Source organism: Pongo pygmaeus, chromosome 11 (assembly GCF_028885625.2).
Source record: "Pongo pygmaeus isolate AG05252 chromosome 11, NHGRI_mPonPyg2-v2.0_pri, whole genome shotgun sequence".
In the NCBI taxonomy this organism is placed as follows: Eukaryota; Metazoa; Chordata; class Mammalia; order Primates; family Hominidae; genus Pongo; species Pongo pygmaeus.
In genome coordinates this window covers 111741219-111762325 of record NC_072384.2, presented here as the reverse complement: position 1 = coordinate 111762325, position 21107 = coordinate 111741219, and the positions used below count along the sequence as shown (strand labels likewise).

At 34.8% G+C, this 21107-nt stretch overlaps 1 protein-coding gene across 4 annotated transcripts in view; it reads left to right on the top strand.

The window, feature by feature from the left end:
* ERBB4 (erb-b2 receptor tyrosine kinase 4) overlaps nucleotides 1-20494 on the top strand; it is a 1171999-nt gene extending 1151505 nt beyond the window's left edge. For 3 of the 4 annotated variants that reach the window (XM_054477568.2, XM_054477569.2, XM_063647921.1), the window contains exons 26-28: nucleotides 8196-8243; nucleotides 9047-9344; nucleotides 12140-20494. In XM_054477568.2, the coding sequence (XP_054333543.1) occupies nucleotides 8196-8243; nucleotides 9047-9344; nucleotides 12140-12585 (792 nt within the window). In that variant the 3' untranslated portion in view covers nucleotides 12586-20494. The remainder of the gene's footprint in view (nucleotides 1-8195; nucleotides 8244-9046; nucleotides 9345-12139) is intronic. The other variant, XM_054477570.2, reaches the window with a different exon arrangement.
* The last annotated feature ends 613 nt before the right edge of the window (nucleotides 20495-21107 follow it).

Below are 21107 nucleotides of genomic sequence, written 5' to 3'. Positions count from 1 at the left end.
CTTCACTGATAGTACAAAACGAATCTAACATATGTATCCACACATACACAGAGCCTAAAATTGAGATTTAAGTCTTCACTGATAGTACAAAAGGAAATATATCTAGGCAAAGACATTACATTTCAAATTCTAAAGTTATGGCATTCAAATTCAAAGTGTTTATAGTCTTTTTTTTTCTTATTCTTAGTTCAAACCTGCCTTATAGATTACTTATTTTTAAAAATTATTTTAATCCCTAGACAGTATCTTATTGCATAGACAGATCTGGAGATAAATGCTGTGAAGGTAAAAGTATATCAAGTAGCAGATATAAATATTATGAAGGTAACAGTATATCAACTGACAATAAGCATGTATGTATATATCGATTTTTAGTAACTGGCTTTTATAGGTAGAGTGTTTAAATAACATATCTCTTCTCTGTGAAGGGCAACCTGTTTTGTAGATAAAGTACCATTTTAATAAATACTACTTTAATATGTTTATGGCCAGCTTTTATATATGGTATTTAATATTATAAGGATATCCCGTTTGTCTAATAAACTTATAGCCTATTCAATAACAAAAGTTAATATCTGTTTGTCTTAAAATTAAAGTGTCACTAAATTTACTTTGAGTATATTAATATGTATTTCAGCTTAGAACAAATGTTTTGGTTAAGGCAAATGCTTTCAGCTATATTTAAAAAATAAATAGGTTTGTTTCTGAAAAACAAAAAATGCAACGTCTAAAAGATGCTTATTATTATTTATTAAATGTTAATTTGAGACTGTAAGGTATAACGGATTGTACATTGGATGGGCACTCAGGGAATCTTGTTTCTAGTACCATCACTATTTTTGTTACCTTGGAAAATCAACCTCTCTCAGAGTGTCAGGGTCTCTATCTGTAAAATAAAAATTTTAAATTATAAAACTTTATTTCAAAATTATATTTTCATGAATCATCATCCAAATGTGGTTCAGCCTCATAAAAACATACAATCAATCATATACTGCATGTAGCCTAAGTGATACTTTGTACAATAGATAGTCCACTTTAAAAAGGAAAGAAAAAGTGATGAGTCGACTTTGAAAAGATTTACGAGAGAAAACTTTATAAGATACTTTGCTTTAATGCTAATCACATTTTACAATACTTAATAACTAATCGTGTGGGCTTGAGGCAGAAAATTTATTTTACATGTAAATCCTTTGGTAGTTGGAAGGGACCTTTCCTATTACTTGTCCTATACCCCTATTCTTCTTTTTAGGATTAAATAAACTAAAGGACCAAGAAACGAAGGAATTTGTTAAAAGTCATGTGACTTAGTGAAAAATATTCAAGAATACAATCCTGGAGGTAGAAGGATTTCATGAGACCATTTGTTCTAGGTCTGTGGGGTTTTTGTCTTCAAAAGTTGCCCTATCCAGTGCATTGTTTGCATCCTGAAAAATCTTCATCAGACACTCTTTATGATGTTAGGATAAAAACCACACAAGCAGAGACAACTTCACGATTCATTTGAAGAATCAGTTAGGCTACTCCAGAATTTACACATAGTAAAGGCTTGATGATTTCATTTCTGTTCTTAAAGACATTGCATTAGAACTAGATGTTCTTAAGCATACATAAAAAAAGAAAGAAAGAAAAATAGCCTACCCTCTCTAACTGAAAAGAATTATTGAGAAGTCTTTGAGAAACTCCTAGAGGTTTTCCTCTTTAGATTTCTACCTATACGCATTAGCTAGTAGCTAAGTGATAATTAGGAAAAGCTTCAATTATCACAACATGCTAATGGAAATGAATATAAACATGCCAAAAAAGAGAAAGTTGCTAGAACCAACCAAACAATACAAAAATTTAGAACTTGCACCAGGGTAAAGAGATCAATTCTGTGTGATTACTAATCTCAAGAAGGGTGACACAATTCTTGTTGCTTATCTTGAATGAAGCTAAGGAATGTTGGCATTAGTGGAAAATTGTATTTCTTTATGCCCTTTCTTTTTTGACTGTGCTAATAACATTCTTTGATTCCATCACATAATATTGCTCAAAGCAGCAACTTAAAGCTGAAACCTGTAAAGTGAGGGGAATTTTCAGCTTCGTTTTATTGACTCATCTAGTCATGAATATTTTAAAAGGAAATATCCTCTTGTTCTACTGATATTTGGAAAGGGTATAGGAATTGCTGCCTGGGGATACAATAGCTTACTTACCCTCAGTCAAGCAGGAAGAAGAATTTATTGACTAAGCCTTGTACTAGGAACAATAAATCCATAAGCAAGAGTGAAGCACATGAAAAATCTTTGTGCTCTCCAGTTATTTAAAATTGTCTCCTCCCGCTTCAGGGCTGGCTTTGCTCTTGGTGAGGTAGGTAAATGTATATATACACAATATGATTTTAGATAAAAAGGACTTGTAGGAAAGAATGGAAAAATACACACACACACACACACACACACACACACACATATGCTATTAACTCTTAATACTCAAAGTTTCCTTCTTTCCAGTTTAAGTCCTTGTAACTAATTTAAGTGAAAATAAGTGGGGTTGAGCAGTACTGTAATACATTATCAGCATTTTATACCTAAGGTAATGAGTTTCAGATGCCTCCTTAAGTCATTAAGTTCTTTTCACTAAAACTAGAGAAAGAAACTGTAAGAATTTGTTTGAGAAAATAGTTAAGGCATAACGCAAAGGAAGAGAGAGGGCAAAGATGAGTAAGAATAGAAATGCTAAAGTCAAAATCTATGTGTGGTATAATGTTAAGGTCATAGAGTGATGGGCTTTGTGGTCAGATAGCCAACTATGGATGTGTGCACATGGCAGATCCTTTAATTTCTCTGCTCCGCAATTTTTTTGTCTATAAAATGGGAGTTATAATTTTTAATAATGCTATTTACCTTGCAAATTTATAAGAATAAACAAAACCTAAAACAGTCCATGGTATAGGGTAGGTACATAATATATCTATATTAGTGTCTCTATTTCTTAATTTCCGTAAGAGTCATCATGTATTCATCTGTGAAACAGAATAGACTTAAAGTAGACTTTGAGGACTGACTTAAGAAAAGCAGGATTATTAAGCATTATAAAAAACAGCATTTCCACATGCTTTGTAAATTCTGTCTTGACTCTTCTTCATATTTACAGATACCACTCATAGCTTCCATTTGTCAAATTTTTTAATTAAATGAGTACATGAGACATATACGAAAGATGAAAGGTTCCAAGATTGAGTGGATAAAGAATGAGAGCCAGCCGGGCGCGGTGGCTCACGTCTGTAATCCCAGCGCTTTGGGAGGCCGAGGCAGGTGGATCATGAGGTCAGGAGTTCAAGACCAGCCTGGCCAAGATAGTGAAACCCTGTCTCTAAAAATTAGCCAGGCGTGGTGGTGGGCGCCTGCAATCTCAGCTACTCGGGAGGCTGAGGCAGAGAATTGCTTGAACCCGGGAGGCAGAGATTGCAGTGAGCCGAGATCGTGCCACTGCACTCCAGCCTGGGCAACAGAGTGAGACTCCATCTCGAAAAACAAACAAACAAACAACAACAACAAAAGAATAAGAGCCCAAGTCAATATTTCTTCAACTGGATCATAGAGTCATTATGGGGGGGGGGGGGGGCGGGCGGTGTGTGTGTGTATGTGCGGAGTAAGAGCGTTTCTTCAAAAAAGTAGAGTCCTACAGAATCAAACCAAATAGAAAAATGACTGAATAAATAAATATATGTATATATAAATAGACAAAAGACATTATGTGTAATATATATAAAATTCAGCCAGCAGCTGAAATCTCAGTAGGCTTCTCCCAGCCATTATTGGGTTTGGCACATATGGACACATTCTGTTTGTTTCCTTCTGATTGCCCTGTGAAAAATGAAGGTCCTAAATCTAAATGTCTCAAAACACTGGTATGTTGAACTCAGTTGTGAGAAAGATGCAGAGTTACAACCATGCATCAGGAATTATAATTTATAATGCAATAATTATAACATAATGCAATAAACATTTTCTGTATGTTGCTATGTGACCTGTGAAAGTGTGGAGATGCCCATCAGAGTGTTAAGCAGATATGTCAGGGAGGATAAAAGGTTGAGAACCTTTAATAGTTACTATGTGGAAGTGTCTGGATAATAAATTAGTGCTGATGGATTAGCAACGTCTTACAGAGCCATTTTATTTTAGTCAAAGGAATTTGGAGTATTTCTTGAACCTAGAAATTGTAATCTTATAATTACTATTGAAAGTAATAATTATTTAAAGATTAGAAAATGACTCTCATTGATCACATGTTTAATTTAGATACAAGCTAGGCATTAGGCCTGTATTTTTGTTTCCTCCGAAAGTAGATTTGTATAATAATTTTTTAAAATATCACAAGATACAGTCCATCTATTTTAATAATTAAAATTTCTCAGGAACAATATTAAACAATACAAATATAAGAAATACTGTGCATATGAGACAAAGGTTCTAATATTTATCATTCAACTAAAACGTAAATTTTAGAACATGATGTATTTAAAAGTGCATTTAATACCGTATTTGATTCATTTGCTGATACTTGCCTTCTCTATAATCTCTGGCATTTAAGTCCAAGTTAATCATACAATGTCCCAGTGATATGGCCACAGAATTAAACTCATTCCATCCATCCCCCTTACACACCCCCCCACCAGGAACAAACTCAGTATCACCTGCCAGTTCATAACCCACCTCTTTCTATCTCTGCCCTGCTGACAGTAAATCGCCTCACCAGCTAATTGAACAGATGCACCCAGTGCTGCTTCCTAAAGATCTGCAAAGCTGGACTTTGATGGACAGCAGAAAGTAGCACAACGGAAAAACAAAGCTTTTAACTGAGAGCATTGCTTTGTTCTGCTTAGAACTTTAAGGTCACTCCAGCTCATTTTGACTGCTGTGAGGATCTTAATTTTTACTCAACCAATTTACTTGCAGCTGTCATTCTTTCCAATATTAAAAGTTCAGCTCTTCAAGTGTGGGGAATTGAGGGAGAGAGAAATGAGAAGAGCTTGTTTCAAACTAAAAACAGCAAAAACAAGTAAAATCTGGCTTGGCTTTGAAGTACAAAAAGTTATTTTCAAAGCTTATAAATTATGACATCGTGATTAACATGTAATTTAAATATATTTAAACAACAATTATATCACATTTCCAGCCCAGCTAATTGGCCTCACAGATGTTCCCTTGGAGCTGCATTGCCCTTCCACGGGGAAATGAATGAGGTGCTTTTTATCATGGAAAACAGAGAAAAAAGCAAACTGAAAAAATGGAAACAGAAACATAAAAAGCAGCCAGTAGCCCTAAAAACAATGAATGCTAAAGGGGTTTTGCTTAGCATTTTTTCCATTTTAATGCTGAAAACAGGAAAATTCATGAAGATGCTCCTATTACTGTGATGCTGTTTGGCAGTTTGTCCAGATACAGAGTTGGCAGGTTGCTGACTGAAAGACTTGTCAAAGCAGGGACAGTGGATGCATTCTAATAGGGCATGGCCTCGCTTTATGTCTTGGAACAGACTAACCGCCAGAGTCCCAGTTGTTTTAATCCATTGCCTTTACAATGGCAGCCATCCTAGCCCAGATAATGAATGTAGACAATAAACTGTTCCCTGATGAAGAATGACTTGTAAGTTGTTCCTTTGATTGTTTATGTCTCAGGTTTTGTAAAATGCAAAATGTGCAATCAATACTCATTTCTCAGCTGTAATTCTAGTCAAACATTACCCAGTACAGCAACTTTTGCAAGGTAAGAGGTCAAAGGAGCACCAGTAATTATGAATATTTTGGAATACCTTGCATTCTAATATATAATCATAGAATTGAAATAAATTGCCTTGTTTCATTCTTGCCTTTTCGTCTAACAATCTTAGATTATGATAGTGTAAATTCTAAAAGGACAGTGGCCATGTCTTTCTTAGTATATGGTGGTATCACTGGCATCTACCACAGTGCCTGTGCTTTCACTGTAGAGATTTAGTAAATATTTGTTAAATACTTGCCAAATAATTGGTGTTTAATGATGAGGGTAAGGCCAGAGTTTGTAATTTGGTAAAGTTCCACCAGTCAGTTCCATATTTCCTGTACTATCACTCTATATTACAAATCACTGGACTATAAAATATTCTTTCCTCAAATTTTATGAACAAATGTACTGGATTTCAGGTATTTCTAAAATATAGTAAAACATGCCCGTATTTAATGTGATTAGAGAACAGGTGAGCATTTTAAAATGCCTCTTTGATGAGTAGCTTTGGCATCCTGATTGCTTTATTTTAAAAATTCAATTTCGTGGATATGAATATTTAAATGTGATATATCCTTTACATTTTTATAATAGTGTAGAGTTTACAAAGTTCATTTATATACGTTATCTTAATTCATATTTATTAATAATAAAATAGGGAGGCCAAGAATGAAAACGAGGGTCTGAGGTTTCATGATTCACCAAATTCACACCACTCATCATTGGAACTGGAGCCCAGGTCATTAAACGATCTGTCTGTTGCACAGTAGCACCTCCTATGTATTGCATATTAAATATATCTCTGCCTTTCCATGTCATAATCTTTGATGTGTTGTTAGTTGTGTTACTAAAGAAGAAAATAGATAAATATTCTAATGCCACCATAGTTGTGGGGAAAATTAAGATATAAACTCACTATAGGGGTCCAGACCGTGTCCCTTGATTAGTCCAGCAGACTAAGTTAGTTAAGGGAGATTATATTATCCAGTTGTTATTGATTTACTTTAAACATTTAATTTCCATGGGACCATATTCTTCTTAGAATGCTTCATGAATCTAAATCATATGAACATTGACCTGGAATAATATTTATCTGTTTCATTTAAAAGATGTAAAGTATCTGCAATCCCAGCACTTTGGGAGGCCGAGGCAGGTGAATCACGAGGTCAGGAGATCGAGACCATCCTGGTTAACATGGTGAAACCCCGTCTCTACTAAAAATACAAAACATTAGCCAGGCATGGTGGCAGGTGCCTGTAGTCGCAGCTACTCAGGAGGCTGAGGAAAGAGAATGGCGTGAACCCGGGAGGCGGAGCTTGCAGTGAGCCGAGATTGCACCACTGCACTCCAGCCTGGGTGACAGAGCGAGACTTCATCTCAAACAAACAAACAAACAAACAGAAAAGATGTAAGGTATCTTAGAGGTTTATTTTAGTCATCTCTGTTTACTTAAAGCTGGATTGCAGAGAATATAAGCTTCATAAAATCAAGTGATTTGGGTCTGTGTTTTGCATTATCCCTGTGCCTAGAAAAGAGCCTGGTACACAGACAGTAGGTTCTCAAAAAATGTGTTTAATAATGTATTTTTGTATTAAGAAACAGAATTAGTATCATACAACTCTTTTTCCTTACCCTAAGGAACACTGTCCTTCATATTTTATTATATTTTTATATACTCTTTCAGTGAGCCCATAGGATGGAGCGTTAAGCTATAAAAATACAGATGTATTTTTGTTGTTGTTTCTTTAACTGAAATCTGATTTTGACTCATTATAAATACATAAAGGGAATCTAAAGTGTGTTTTCAGGAAAGGAATTGATTTTCCAAATTTTCTGCTGTTTCTTAACTTCAAAAAAAAAAAAACAAAAAAATGTAAGACTGAAGATAAAATAGCATATACCTTTTAATCAGGAGAGGCTAAGGAGTTTACCCTTTGCTGAAGTGGTGAAAAGTAAGTGTAGCTTGATAGCAAAAATTATTCCAGGCAAATCGAAATCTCTTGCTATCTCCTTCCAGAAACATTTATTCGAAGAGAAAAAATAATAGCAGATAATATGGCCATTTCAATCTTTTGACACGTGAAGGAGGAAACTGCTTCCCATTTACAGCTATAGTTCATTTACTACTTTTTCCTTTCCTCTAGGGTTAATCAGAAGAATGTTTATTATTTACTTTTCTAATCCATTGAAAAATTTTGCTTTTTCTGTATAATTTTCCTTTTCAGGGATTGAATTAAAATATTTATTTTCCTCAAAACATATAAATAAACTTGCTTATGGTCAGAATGCATACAATTGTGCTGCTTAGGAAGCTTCACTGTTGTGCACTTTTTCCCCTTTGGTTCATACGACTCATGTGGCTTTTCTTTTTCGTTTCTTTTTTTTAATTTTTTCATTCATATTGCCTCTTATTATATCCATCATTCCATTTTTCTTTCCTATTAGAGTGAAATTGGACACAGCCCTCCTCCTGCCTACACCCCCATGTCAGGAGTAAGTATTTCACAATCAACCTTCATCTTTTAGGATTTTTGGTCTTTGCTTACCATGTTTCCTCTCTCGTCTCTGCATAATTTCCTCATTTTGCCTTTGCCAACAGTGAGTTAAGAATTTGGTGTACCTTGTGTAGCTGCCTTTGGAGATGTGTTTTTATCTCAGTTGATAATCCGAAACTGAGATATCATGCATCAACAGTAGCTTTCAATTTTTATCTGAAGGGTTTACCTGGGCATATAAATTATGCTTCTGGATGTGGAGGTGATCTTTACTTCCCTGATTATAGGTCATGTACTAAAAAGTCAGAATTATAGTGATGATCCTCTAGTTAGGTACTACAGCCTCAAATTCATAATAACCACAGAATTTTAGAAGGCAATAAAGACATAGGATTATTCAAAATATATCCATGTACTTCTATTCTTAATGACAACTGTCTATAATTAATGACACTTGCATTTATCATAAAAATTCACTTTGAAATTTATATTAAATACAGGCACTTGTGGGAAAAGGGCATCAAATACTTTTTATTAGAATATGTTTCAATTGGTTAATAAAACTAGAATGTGTATTTCAAAATTATTTTCTGATGATTTATCTTTTAAGAAAAGTGGAAATTTTAGGTGTTTCTAGTTTGTAACTCAAATTCATTAGCCACTAGGGAAAAAAAAAAAAAACAATACATACTATGACTATTCTCTAAAAGACTGGCTTTGATATCCTTGTGGCTATTAACATTCATTTTTAAACTATTTCTAACAACACCTTCTCTCCACATATGTTTCTCTTATTAACAGAACCAGTTTGTATACCGAGATGGAGGTTTTGCTGCAGAACAAGGAGTGTCTGTGCCCTACAGAGCCCCAACTAGCACAATTCCAGAAGCTCCTGTGGCACAGGGTGCTACTGCTGAGATTTTTGATGACTCCTGCTGTAATGGCACCCTACGCAAGCCAGTGGCACCCCATGTCCAAGAGGACAGTAGCACCCAGAGGTACAGCGCTGACCCCACCGTGTTTGCCCCAGAACGGAGCCCACGAGGCGAGCTGGATGAGGAGGGTTACATGACTCCTATGCGAGACAAACCCAAACAAGGTATGAACTGATTATTCAGAAATGATTGCCATTCGAAGTTCACTTCCATCAAGATAAACGAAGTACAGAATGGAAATCGCCAGATAGCTGACCAGCACAACATTTGTGACCCAGTAAAGGCCTAGGCTACTGCTACTTGCAGTATGGTCCCTGAATCAGCAGCATCCACATTATTTATTATTATTTATATAAATCAGAATCTCAGGCAGGCCCCATCTGAATAGGAATCTGGATTTTAACAAGGTCCCCAGGCTATCTGCATACAGCAATCAGTCTTGAGAAGCACTATTCTAAACATATTTTGTTGAAATATTTGAATGAAGTAGCATACTACAAAGTGTCAGGACCATAGCTTTATTGGACTTAATTGCGGAGATCATAAAGACTGGTATTGTTGGCAAAAGTGCCTGATGCTTTTGATGGCACTAATAAAAGATTTGTTTGACTCATTTAAATGATGACATTTGAACAACCTAGTTTATTATAGGAAAATATTATGTTTTTATATGACATTTTTCAAAAATTAAAGTTTTGACCCTGTATATACTTACAAGCATACCACCAAGATTTGAAAATAATAATTTGTGGTTTTACAAAGCATAACAATAATTTTGTAAAGTTAGTAGTAGAAATGTTAAGCACCCAAATCAAATAATGCTTCAATTTTGCAACAAAACAGCCTTTCTTCTTCTATGCTAACAGTATCACAACAGAGAAGATAGATGATTGTTATTAAAAAATGATGATCATGTCTCTTGCAGTCTTTAGTGTCAACAGTAAACTACATTTTAAGACGCTGAGAAGGGCCTGTTATATGGTTATGTTCTCTCCTTTAAAGCAAAATTTAGAGATCTCTAATTGTAAATAACCTTTTAAAATATATCTGTCTAGATAAAACTTTTACATATATAAAACTTTTATACATATAAAAATGTAATGAAGAGTTTGGATGTTCATAGTAGCCTAGTAATGACACAAATGTAGATGTTGTGAAGACTTGGCAGATTCACCCCAAAGAAGAATCTTCTCTGGGGAGATTTTCACTCCAACCGTAAAGTTATTGGACAGCTATATAAGTTTGCATCAGGACAATATATAAGTAGATTGCATTGAGGAAAAGTAATGTAAGGTTAAGAGAAAAGCAAGTCACCCTATAGAGTCACACTGTATTCTCAGATTTTATCTCTGAACACTAAGCTCCATTTCTATAAAACATTGCTATAGTCTAACCTCGTACTCAGAGAGTACAGAATTTTAGTATAGACATTCCTATTCTTTCAATTAAGAAGTTTAAGTGATCTGGTAAGCGAGACCAAATTCTGCAATCCTTATCAATGTTTTCATACACTTGTCAAATTAAAACTTGATACTAAGCATAAAGTTCACCCAACTCCTGCAGGGGCAATAATAAAAAACAGTGCAGTAGAACAAGAAGATTATGCAAGAGGAGTTAGAAGACCTGAATTCTATCCCAACACTAATTGTATCCTGCACACATCATTTAATCTCAATTTTCTGTCTACAAAACTGGAAAAATAAGTCTTGTACTTCTTTTTCACAGAATTGGGAAGATGAAATGCTAGTGTCTTGTAAAGGCCTATATATGATAGTGGGATATTCGTTACTGCCCTTTAAGTTGCATAAATGATGCTAAGTACTTACCTATTCTGTATACATATATTTGGAGAAAAATAATCCTGGCTTAATAGGATTTTTCTCTCTACTTATTGGGCTAAGGATAAGAGATAGAAAGTTTGTTTCAGAATGGCCTCTCAACAAAGAATTGTGCCCTCTTCATGCCTTGAATTCAAAATAGGAATAGCTTAGGGCTTTGTGTATATAGTAAAAGAGAGGACTACTAGAGGACCTACAATATATGTGTGTATATGTCTATATGCAGTCTATATTACAGACATAGATGTAGAATTAACCTTCAGGAGAATGGTGATAATTATTAGCACCTTTTAGGCCAATACCTATACCGGATGGATTTATTAGATTGATCCATACAAAATAGGCACTAATTGACTGGTTTCAATGTGCAAAATGGCTATTTTATATGATTCAAGCTGATAGTTTGCTATTTTGTGATTATGATTGGTCAATGGCAATATTATAATTATACTTTACTATTAAGTAGAAGTGTATGTAATGTCAAGCAAGTCAACTAGAGGCATGTTAGCTATCTGTTAGATTTGCTTTTTCAGTTGAATTTTTTTCCTTTGATGCTTTCTTTTCCACGTGTAAAACCTTTTTCAGAAGCATCTTCAATCAAATCCCTGTTACCAGTATAGGCAATCATAGCAAACCATAGAGACTAAAAAACTTGATTTCTTCACTCCATCTATTCATCTTGGCATGGAACTCAGCTATAGATTCTTTGTTTTTTCAATATTCTTTACAGAAATTAAGTTGTCTGTATATTTAAAGACTATTTAATCCTAATAGGTAGTCTTATTTCCTAATATAAATAACTCTTAGAAAACAAAAACATTGAAACAACCAGCCCCATATGCAGAAGAGACAAATGCAATTAAAAAGAAAGAAAAATTTAGGAGATAGAAATTCTGATTCTGGCCTCGTTGGCTTCTTGTTTTATTATAAACATTTTTGACCCACTTATTCTTTTTTTCATAAGACAATGGTGATCCACAAATGCTTGTTGTGAGAAATCATGAAAACAAATCTGTGGGTTTTTTTGTTCTAGGCAAAGAAGCTAACCATTATGTATAACCTTGGTCTGATTAATATTTTCCAGAAACTAGAGGTTAGCTGATTTTTTTTTATTCCTTTAGAATACCTGAATCCAGTGGAGGAGAACCCTTTTGTTTCTCGGAGAAAAAATGGAGACCTTCAAGCATTGGATAATCCCGAATATCACAATGCATCCAATGGTCCACCCAAGGCCGAGGATGAGTATGTGAATGAGCCACTGTACCTCAACACCTTTGCCAACACCTTGGGAAAAGCTGAGTACCTGAAGAACAACGTACTGTCAGTGCCAGAGAAGGCCAAGAAAGCGTTTGACAACCCTGACTACTGGAACCACAGCCTGCCACCTCGGAGCACCCTTCAGCACCCAGACTACCTGCAGGAGTACAGCACAAAATATTTTTATAAACAGAATGGGCGGATCCGGCCTATTGTGGCAGAGAATCCTGAATACCTCTCTGAGTTCTCCCTGAAGCCAGGCACTGTGCTGCCACCTCCACCTTACAGACACCGGAATACTGTGGTGTAAGCTCAGTTGTGGTTTTTAGGTGGAGAGACACACCTGCTCCAATTTCCCCACCCCCCTCTCTTTCTCTGGTGGTCTTCCTTCTATCCCAAGGCCAGTAGTTTTGACACTTCCCAGTGGAAGATATAGAGATGCAATGATAGTTATGTGCTTATCTAACTTGAACATTAGAGGGAAAGACTGAAAGAGAAAGATAGGAGGAACCACAATATTTCTTCATTTCTCTGCATGGGTTGGTCATGAGAATGAAACAGCTAGAGAAGGACCAGAAAATGTAAGGCAATGCTGCCTGCTATCAAACTAGCTGTCACTTTTTTTCTTTTTCTTTTTTTTTCTTTGTTGCTTTCTTTCTCTTCTTTTTTTTAAAAAGCAGATGGTTGAAACACCCATGCTATCTGTTCCTATCTGCAGGAACTGATGTGTGCATATTTAGCATCCCTGGAAATCATAATAAAGTTTCCATTAGAACAAAAGAATAACATTTTCTATAACATATGATAGTGTCTGAAATTGAGAATCCAGTTTCTTTCCCCAACAGTTTCTGTCCTAGCAAGTAAGAATGGCCAGTTCAACTTTCATAATTTAAAAATCTCCATCAAAGTTATAACTAGTAATTATGTTTTCAAGACTTTTTGTTTTTTTTTTCATTTTGTTTTGCTCTGACCGATTCCTTTATATTTGCTCCCCTATTTTTGGCTTTAATTTCTAATTGCAAAGATGTTTACATCAAAGCTTCTTCACAGAATTTAAGCAAGAAATATTTTAATATAGTGAAATGGTCACTACTTTAAGTACACCATCTTTAAAATAAGAAAGGGAGGCTAATATTTTTCATGCTATCAAATTATCTTCACCCTCATCCTTTACATTTTTCAACATTTTTTTTTTCTCCATAAATGACACTACTTGATAGGCCGTTGGTTGTCTGAAGAGTAGAAGGGAAACTAAGAGACAGTTCTGTGTGGTTCAAGAAAACTACTGATACTTTCAGGGGTGGCCCAATGAGGGAATCTATTGAACTGGAAGAAACACACTGGATTGGGTATGTCTACCTGGCAGATACTCAGAAATGTAGTTTGCACTTAAGCTGTAATTTTATTTGTTCTTTTTCTGAACTCCATTTTGGATTTTGAATCAAGCAATATGGAAGCAACCAGCAAATTAACTAATTTAAGTACATTTTTTAAAAAAGAGCTAAGATAAAGACTGTGGAAATGCCAAACCAAGCAAATTAGGAACCTTGCAACAGTATCCAGGGACTATGATGAGAGGCCAGCACATTATCTTCATATGTCACCTTTGCTACGCAAGGAAATTTGTTCAGTTCGTATACTTCGTAAGAAGGAATGCGAGTAAGGATTGGCTTGAATTCCATGGAATTTCTAGTGTGAGACTATTTATATGAAGTAGAAGGTAACTCTTTGCACATAAATTGGTATAATAAAAAGAAAAACACAAACATTCAAAGCTTATGGATAGGTCCTTGGGTCAAAAGTTGTAAATAAATGTGAAAAATCTTCTCATGCAATTATTTTATTATCCAACACACTAATCTTTTGATACTTTATATAATTCCCTTTCTTCATATACTGCATCCAGTACTAGAACCATCATTATTATGTATCATTTTGAAAGAATACCTGATGAGATGAAGGATGAGAACAAATGACAGAGATGAGTCTCCAAGTAAAGGGGGCCTCACATCAATAATTAGGAAACTTAGATATAAGTCCCCCTTTTCTGAAAATTCTACCCCAAGTCATTTAGATTTTTTAAAAATATTTCTTTCTAATGTTAAAATATTGGGACCAAATTAGAGTCAATAGTATAAGATTAATTAATTAGAGTAGAGTAAAAATATCTATTAAGGCAGAGAAAGTTTAGAGAAAAAAAAAATCCAAAGAAATTTGTGTTTCTTCCTATTCTGAACAAGTAAATCCATCCATCCATCCAAACCTCCTTTATCTAACTGTGTCTACTAAAAGCACCATGTTTTGTGGGGAACACTCAGATAAATGGAATATCATCCCCAACTTCAAAATTCTATCATCTAGGAGATTTAATTAAAATGACATTTTAATTTTTCTATGCATTCAAAGAATCAGATTGCACAGTCTCTTGTGAATAGCTGTCATATAATCGGTTGTACTGTAAGATATCTCCTTTAAACTCATTTGGGATATAAGTTAAACATCCTTCAAATTGTTGATGTTGACAAATAGGATAATTTCAGTAATATTATTCAAACATAAACTGGTCTAGGAGAATATTGCATCACTGACTAATTAGCCTATCTAGATTCTAACTTCAGCATTGAACCAAAAGCAGATGGTGGTCCTTGGCCAAGAATATTGGAGACATTGGAGTTGGTTTTTTTCTAAGCTATAAGAAGTGAGGCAAGCTGAAAAAGTATGGTAGAGCAGGGGAAGGGTTTTTGAGATTCCTTCTAGTGAAGTTCACCCTCAAACTTTTCAGGGTTAAAGACACAGAGTGATTCAGGGGCCACAATCTAATAGCTCAGGGCTCTCTTATCCATTCAGAGAAGTCTCTAGGAAAAGGGATCTCATATCAGTCCTTATGAAAAATTGAATATAAGCCTCCCTTTCTAAATAAATCTGCATCAAGTCATCACAGCCCTCTTTTTGGATACTATACCTTGATTTTTTTTTCTGATTTACAATATGCATATGGTTTCTACTGGGCTATAGAAAGCAGAATCACTCATTTTGGAGAAGGAAAAAATAAATAGTTAAAACAAACTTTTAACTGTTTGTTAAGGTAACAGAAATGTATTTAGTGAATGTAGTCTCTTTCCTCCTAAGAATGCAAGACTTTTACGTGTTGGGTAATACCTAGAGACGCATGTAGGCATAATCCAAAATGACCCAAATGCTTTCTAATAGCACCACTTTATAATTCTTTTGAATGATTTCTGTAGTATATAATTGACTTCAGTTGTTTGAGCGTTTTTTGTTTTATTTTTGTCCCCCCTGGGAAAACATATTTCAGCATGTATAAGAGGGAGAAAAAAAGTTGCATTCCTTCCAGAAAATAACTTATTTAGCCCAGTAGGGTAGAATTTTAAAATGTCAGTTAAAGTCTTCAAAGTGCTTTGGGGGATATCAGATTCCAGAGGCCAATTGTAGCAATTGAAATTTGCAGAATCAATTATGTAAATCTGAGACAAATTAGTATTAAAATTACACTGACTATATTTTTTAAATCACCCAACTTTATAGATTAGACCTATTTTGGGCAATCCTATTTTCAGGTATGGAAAAATTTTGCAGCTAAATGATTGCCTAAAGAAAGTGGTAAATAGGTGAGGAAAGATGGTCTCTGATCTAGGGTAGATCCAGAACCACAAAGCATCTGCACCACAAAAGGTGTTAGACTACCAAGCAGCTCTTGGTTTTCTGCATAGTATTAGTAGCACAGCTTAGGATGAGAATCCTTTCTCCAGTAACGTTCTTAAAATAGCATGAAAAACAATGCAAAACTCAAATTTCTATTAAAACACACAAACTAAAATCAGGTGATTCTTTTTTGTAGATTAGGGAGAAGGACTGAATATCTAATTTAAGAGAAGAAATAGTGTTCTAAGTGTTATAGTGTGTGAGCTAATACCTTCTAAAGGAAAGACATGGCATGAAGATTGTGCATATTTACAATGCTAAGGAAAAATCAAGAAAAGGACTGTGAGGCTCTGCTGCTAGATGAAGTTGGAAGGACTATTAATGTGCTTCTTGAAGTATCAAAAATGAAAAGAAAATTAAAATTGTTTAAGCCTGACAGGGAAGGATGTAAATACAAGTTTTTCTAGAGCTATCTAACCTTTATTTCAAAACTGGAATTATTCATCCATCTGTAATTGTTGATAATTTAACTTGTATATGTAGTTCATAAGGTAATAGAAAAGGTGATCATGAAAGCATGTATATAACTGGACAGAACCATGATAATGCTGTAAGATGTAGATTTAGTTAGGTTATCAGATGTTAAATGATTTTAATATTATTAAATAAATCAAACTAGAAAACTAACCACAAGTATAATGTAACAAAGTTAAATGCAGGATATAAAAATGTAGGATGGATTTTGCATAGTAAAAAAATAAGTTTGCCATTTAAAATTGTTGTTTGTTGGGTTTAGCTGAAAGTAGGCATATATGGTTCCACTTGTGAAAACTTGCTTTAAAGCATTACAATGAACAATTTTTTCTCCTTCTCTTATTCCTTTATCACTTTTTAAATGTAAAGAAAATTGTATTTATTTTTTTTTTAAATAAACACCACCTTGCAGAATTTAACAGGCAAACATGTTACATATGACTAAGTAAGGGTCTTCAAGATGAAGTAGAGAAAATGTAAATGTTCTATTACCTTATGCAGAGACAAAAAAAAAAAAGAGTGGTGTCATTTAGCAAACAAACAAAATACAGTTAATTTGTGATATGTCCTTTCTTTTCTCACTATGCCCTCTTGCCTCCAAAAATGACAACAAAGAATCACAATTTTTCTGATAAATAAATGCTAAACCAAGCTTTTCAAACTACAGCATTGCCATTCTTTTGGACTTTAGTTATTAGAATGATGACTGTTATAGGGCAAATGAGAAATCCAGGTGCATCAGCTTCTAGTTATTAAAAAACCTGATAAATTAACTTCTACTGTATACTGTGGGCAGAGGATCCTAGAGCTGATCCTACAACATCAGCTTCTAGTTGTTAAAAAAAAAAAAAAAAACCAGATAAATTAACTTCTACTGTATATACTGTGGGCAGAGGGTCCTACTGTGCCTCTGTTTGTGTACATGGACTTTGGTGTGTATCAGTTCGAAGGACAGCCTTGCCCCATGTAAACATATAAATGCAGATTGGTATCCCCTGGTTGCTATTTGCTTAAGAACAAATATTATACATATGAGATCAGGTATAATTTTAAAAGATCATTATCAGTGGAGACCTCATTATTACTGATATGACAATGGGGCCAGTTTTTATACTTCTGGGTAGAACTAATACAATTTTTCTGATCCCAGAGATCTGAGTTCTCTCTGCAGTTGGAAACAAGAAGCTGCTGTGGGCATTGTCTCGGGCCAGGGGCCCTTGTGTTTGTGGGGGCAAATATCTTTTAGCAGTATGAGCTGCTTTTTTCTTTTCATTAAAAGTCTCTCTAAAATAATAGAAATTTCAGATACTCGGTTCAAGTCTCACTGATTTTGTAGAGGCCCAAAAATGTAGGATCTGTCACTTTTGCAGGCCCCTGCCTCATCTAATTCCTGGCCAGGTGATATTTTGGACAGAAGTAAGTGCTTCTATAGTCACGAGCTAAAATGACTCTAAGCCCCAGTTTCACGGGGGTATTCACATGCTTCCTCTGGAAAATACTCTTTGACAGTCAGCTTTGCAAGTAAGTGATTACCTTGTTAGGAATCACAGAAAAATTTATTTCTCTCTGAGCTTTAGAGGAAAATAGAATCCTTCCCTTTTTTGCCCATTGACACAACTGGCACTGCTCTCTTCCCTTTCCACCACCCCAGTTCAACGTAGTCCCCCGATGCTGTCCTGTTCCTTTCTTAAGCCATAGTGGATCTCTGAGATCCCACACCCCACTTTGTGAAATACTGATTTCATCTTTGCCCTCGAATGCCTGATTTTTTCATAAGAGATTCTAGCAATTTGGACACTGTTTAAATGAACCATCAAACTACTGCATAGAGAATATCTAAGCTATTAAAATTATGGTTTCCCATGAAGATCAATTCTCTGTGTCCTTCCCTATAGGAATTTGAGACGAGTTAGCCCTGTGATGAATCTTGAAACTCACATATGTCCACCTACCCTTGGTAGAACTTCAATTTAATCTTTACATAAAAGCTGTACATATAACGAAGAAGTTATTTTTGCCAGTAAATTAACTTATTTACTTTATTCATCTTATTTTGTTCCTGATCGTAAATATTTTGTAGCTGCTGTAAATTTTTTTCTCCCAAATGAGGAGTCTTATTATCATAAAGGTAAAGGCTATTCAGCTTTGAGAACCACCTGCGATTCTTTTTTGGATCATTCATCCATCTAACAAATACATAATGAGCACAGTTCATGTTAATGAAAATCCATGTTGTTTAATAGAATGCCATCCTTTACCTACTTTTGCTCTTTATGGACATTTTTCTTTTCACGCTCTAGTGAGCTTTCCCTATATCATGAGAAGTGGTTATATTTGTGCAAATATACAAATATAGGAAAACAAAGATTCATACCTGTAGGCAATAGTCTAACTTGTCCAAACCACTTTGCCTTTACTGCTATTTTTATCCCTAATGTGTAGATATTTCCCCTAGGCCTATAGCCTTTGTGAAGGAAAGCAGATTATACCTCCTATATATTGACATGAATCTGGTTTTCAAATGTCATCTCCAGATTTTTTAGTTAATTGGGGGTTGTCCTTTTCCCTTAATGTGAGAGTCATTTTCCTGTATATTTCTGGATCTCTCAGGGGCTGGGAGGGGGGAGTGAGGGGACTACAACCATAGCACTCCAAGAACCCTTTTGGGATTACTCCAGTAATCAACTACGAAAGTTATTTTCTAAATGTAGATATGTAAGGTGTTCTTTTAAAGTAAGGTACTTTGAAATATGTAGCATAAACTGGTACTGCTGTTAAATGGGTCGATTATTAAACGGAGCAGCTGTGTGAGGGCAGCTAACTTTGAATGCATGTCTCCCTGGCTGGTGTGTCTCCTTCTCATGTTGAGAGCACCAGGGATTGCGTGGCTGCATGTTGAAACCGCATTTTCCCATGGTGTATGACTAGTTCATCTCTTTCCTGAGCACCATTACAAGAAGATCAAATGAAAGTGAGATCAATGTGCAAGACAATTCATAGCACAAAAAAAGTCATCTTAAATCTACTCTCAAACATTCATCTTATACATGCATCAGAGTAATTTACTGACATCAGTTTGGGTGAGAGAGGGAGTCACTTTACTGAAAAGGCAGAGGCTTAAGGTATATACATTTGTACTCACTTCCTTATTTTCTTAACTTGTAAGCAGAAAACAAGCCCTCTCTCTTGTGAAGTATCTTCAAAGGATTGGGGTGCAAAAATACCTTGCTGGTAAGCCATCAGTGTTTTATTTAAATCCATGCATTCAAAGTTAGCTGCCTTTTTGAAATAAACAAACAAAAAATACTACTGTATGTTTGAAAATGTGAATAGTATTTTTATAGCTTGTTGAAGACATGGCTAGTTGCATTTGTAAATAAGTATAATGTTGCTTTGATTTTCTTTTGTGGACATCTTTATTTGAAACATAATTGTCTTTAGGGTTGATTTGTATATAAGTAATTGGCTTGTGATTGTTTCTTTTTTGGTTGGAAGTTATCATTTTGACATTACTTGTGATTCTGTGTTCAGCACTACTGTGATGTGTTCAACCTCTGCACTCGCTTACACAATAGGATATGCCAATTGTGTGTGGTGTAATGTTATTTTGATTTTTTTCTATGTTATTGATGAAGGATTATGCACCTAACACATACTAACTTTTTTAATGTTAGGTATATTTTTAGTATACTTTCTCTTATTCTTTCTTCTCCTCCAACCTTTTACCCATCCTCCTTCCTTTCCCTCATTCCTGTTGTTATTTGAGAATGAGGGAGAAACAGTATTTTACATTTATGTAATTAGGCTTTTCAGTTAGTTCTCAAGGATCCTCTTTTGGCTCTTGGGAAAGAATTGTACCTGTACAAGGCAATTATAGAATGCGAACTGCTTTGCCTCATTCCATACTGATCATCCCAGCTGAACAATTTGAAAACTGTTCTGCCTTTTTGTTACATGAATCTGTCAGAAATATATTTTTAATTTAATATAAATGAAATTCAATAAAATATGAAACAAATGTTCTCTTTTGTGTCAGAAATTTGTTATAAGATAAACCAACTAGAGGAGAGGAAGATTTGTTCTAGGTTTAATAATGTGAAGATATAAAAATGGGCTTATTTTGCCCATATTTATGCAGCTCATTAATTATTCCTCAGAACTCTTTGGTGTTTGGGATGTGATATGTTCCATATGTTTTTACCATCCACTGCATATGCCCACTGATGTGTACAGACTTACTCATCTGTGCAGACTATGCTTAATTAACTCTGGTTGGTTTGTTTCTCTGAGAATAAAAAAATATATAAAACATTTTGTAGGTTGCATCCAAACAACATTAATATTTTTATATACTTTTTTTCTTTCTGCCCTCATTGCAGTTTATAAAATGGATCCTGGCAATCCTTGGCTATAAAGAATATCGGATGTTACTACTGTCCTTGTGGTGAGGGAGGGAGAATGAGACCTTAAATAGTCAATCAACTGACTAGTGACTTATGACAAGCCCACATAACAGTGTGAGAGTGATATCGGAGACATTGGTGACATGAGCAAGACCCTCTCTCAACATTTTCTTATTATATAACTTTTTGATTTTAAACATTACTTATTACTCCATGCCTCCAAAGTGTAAGA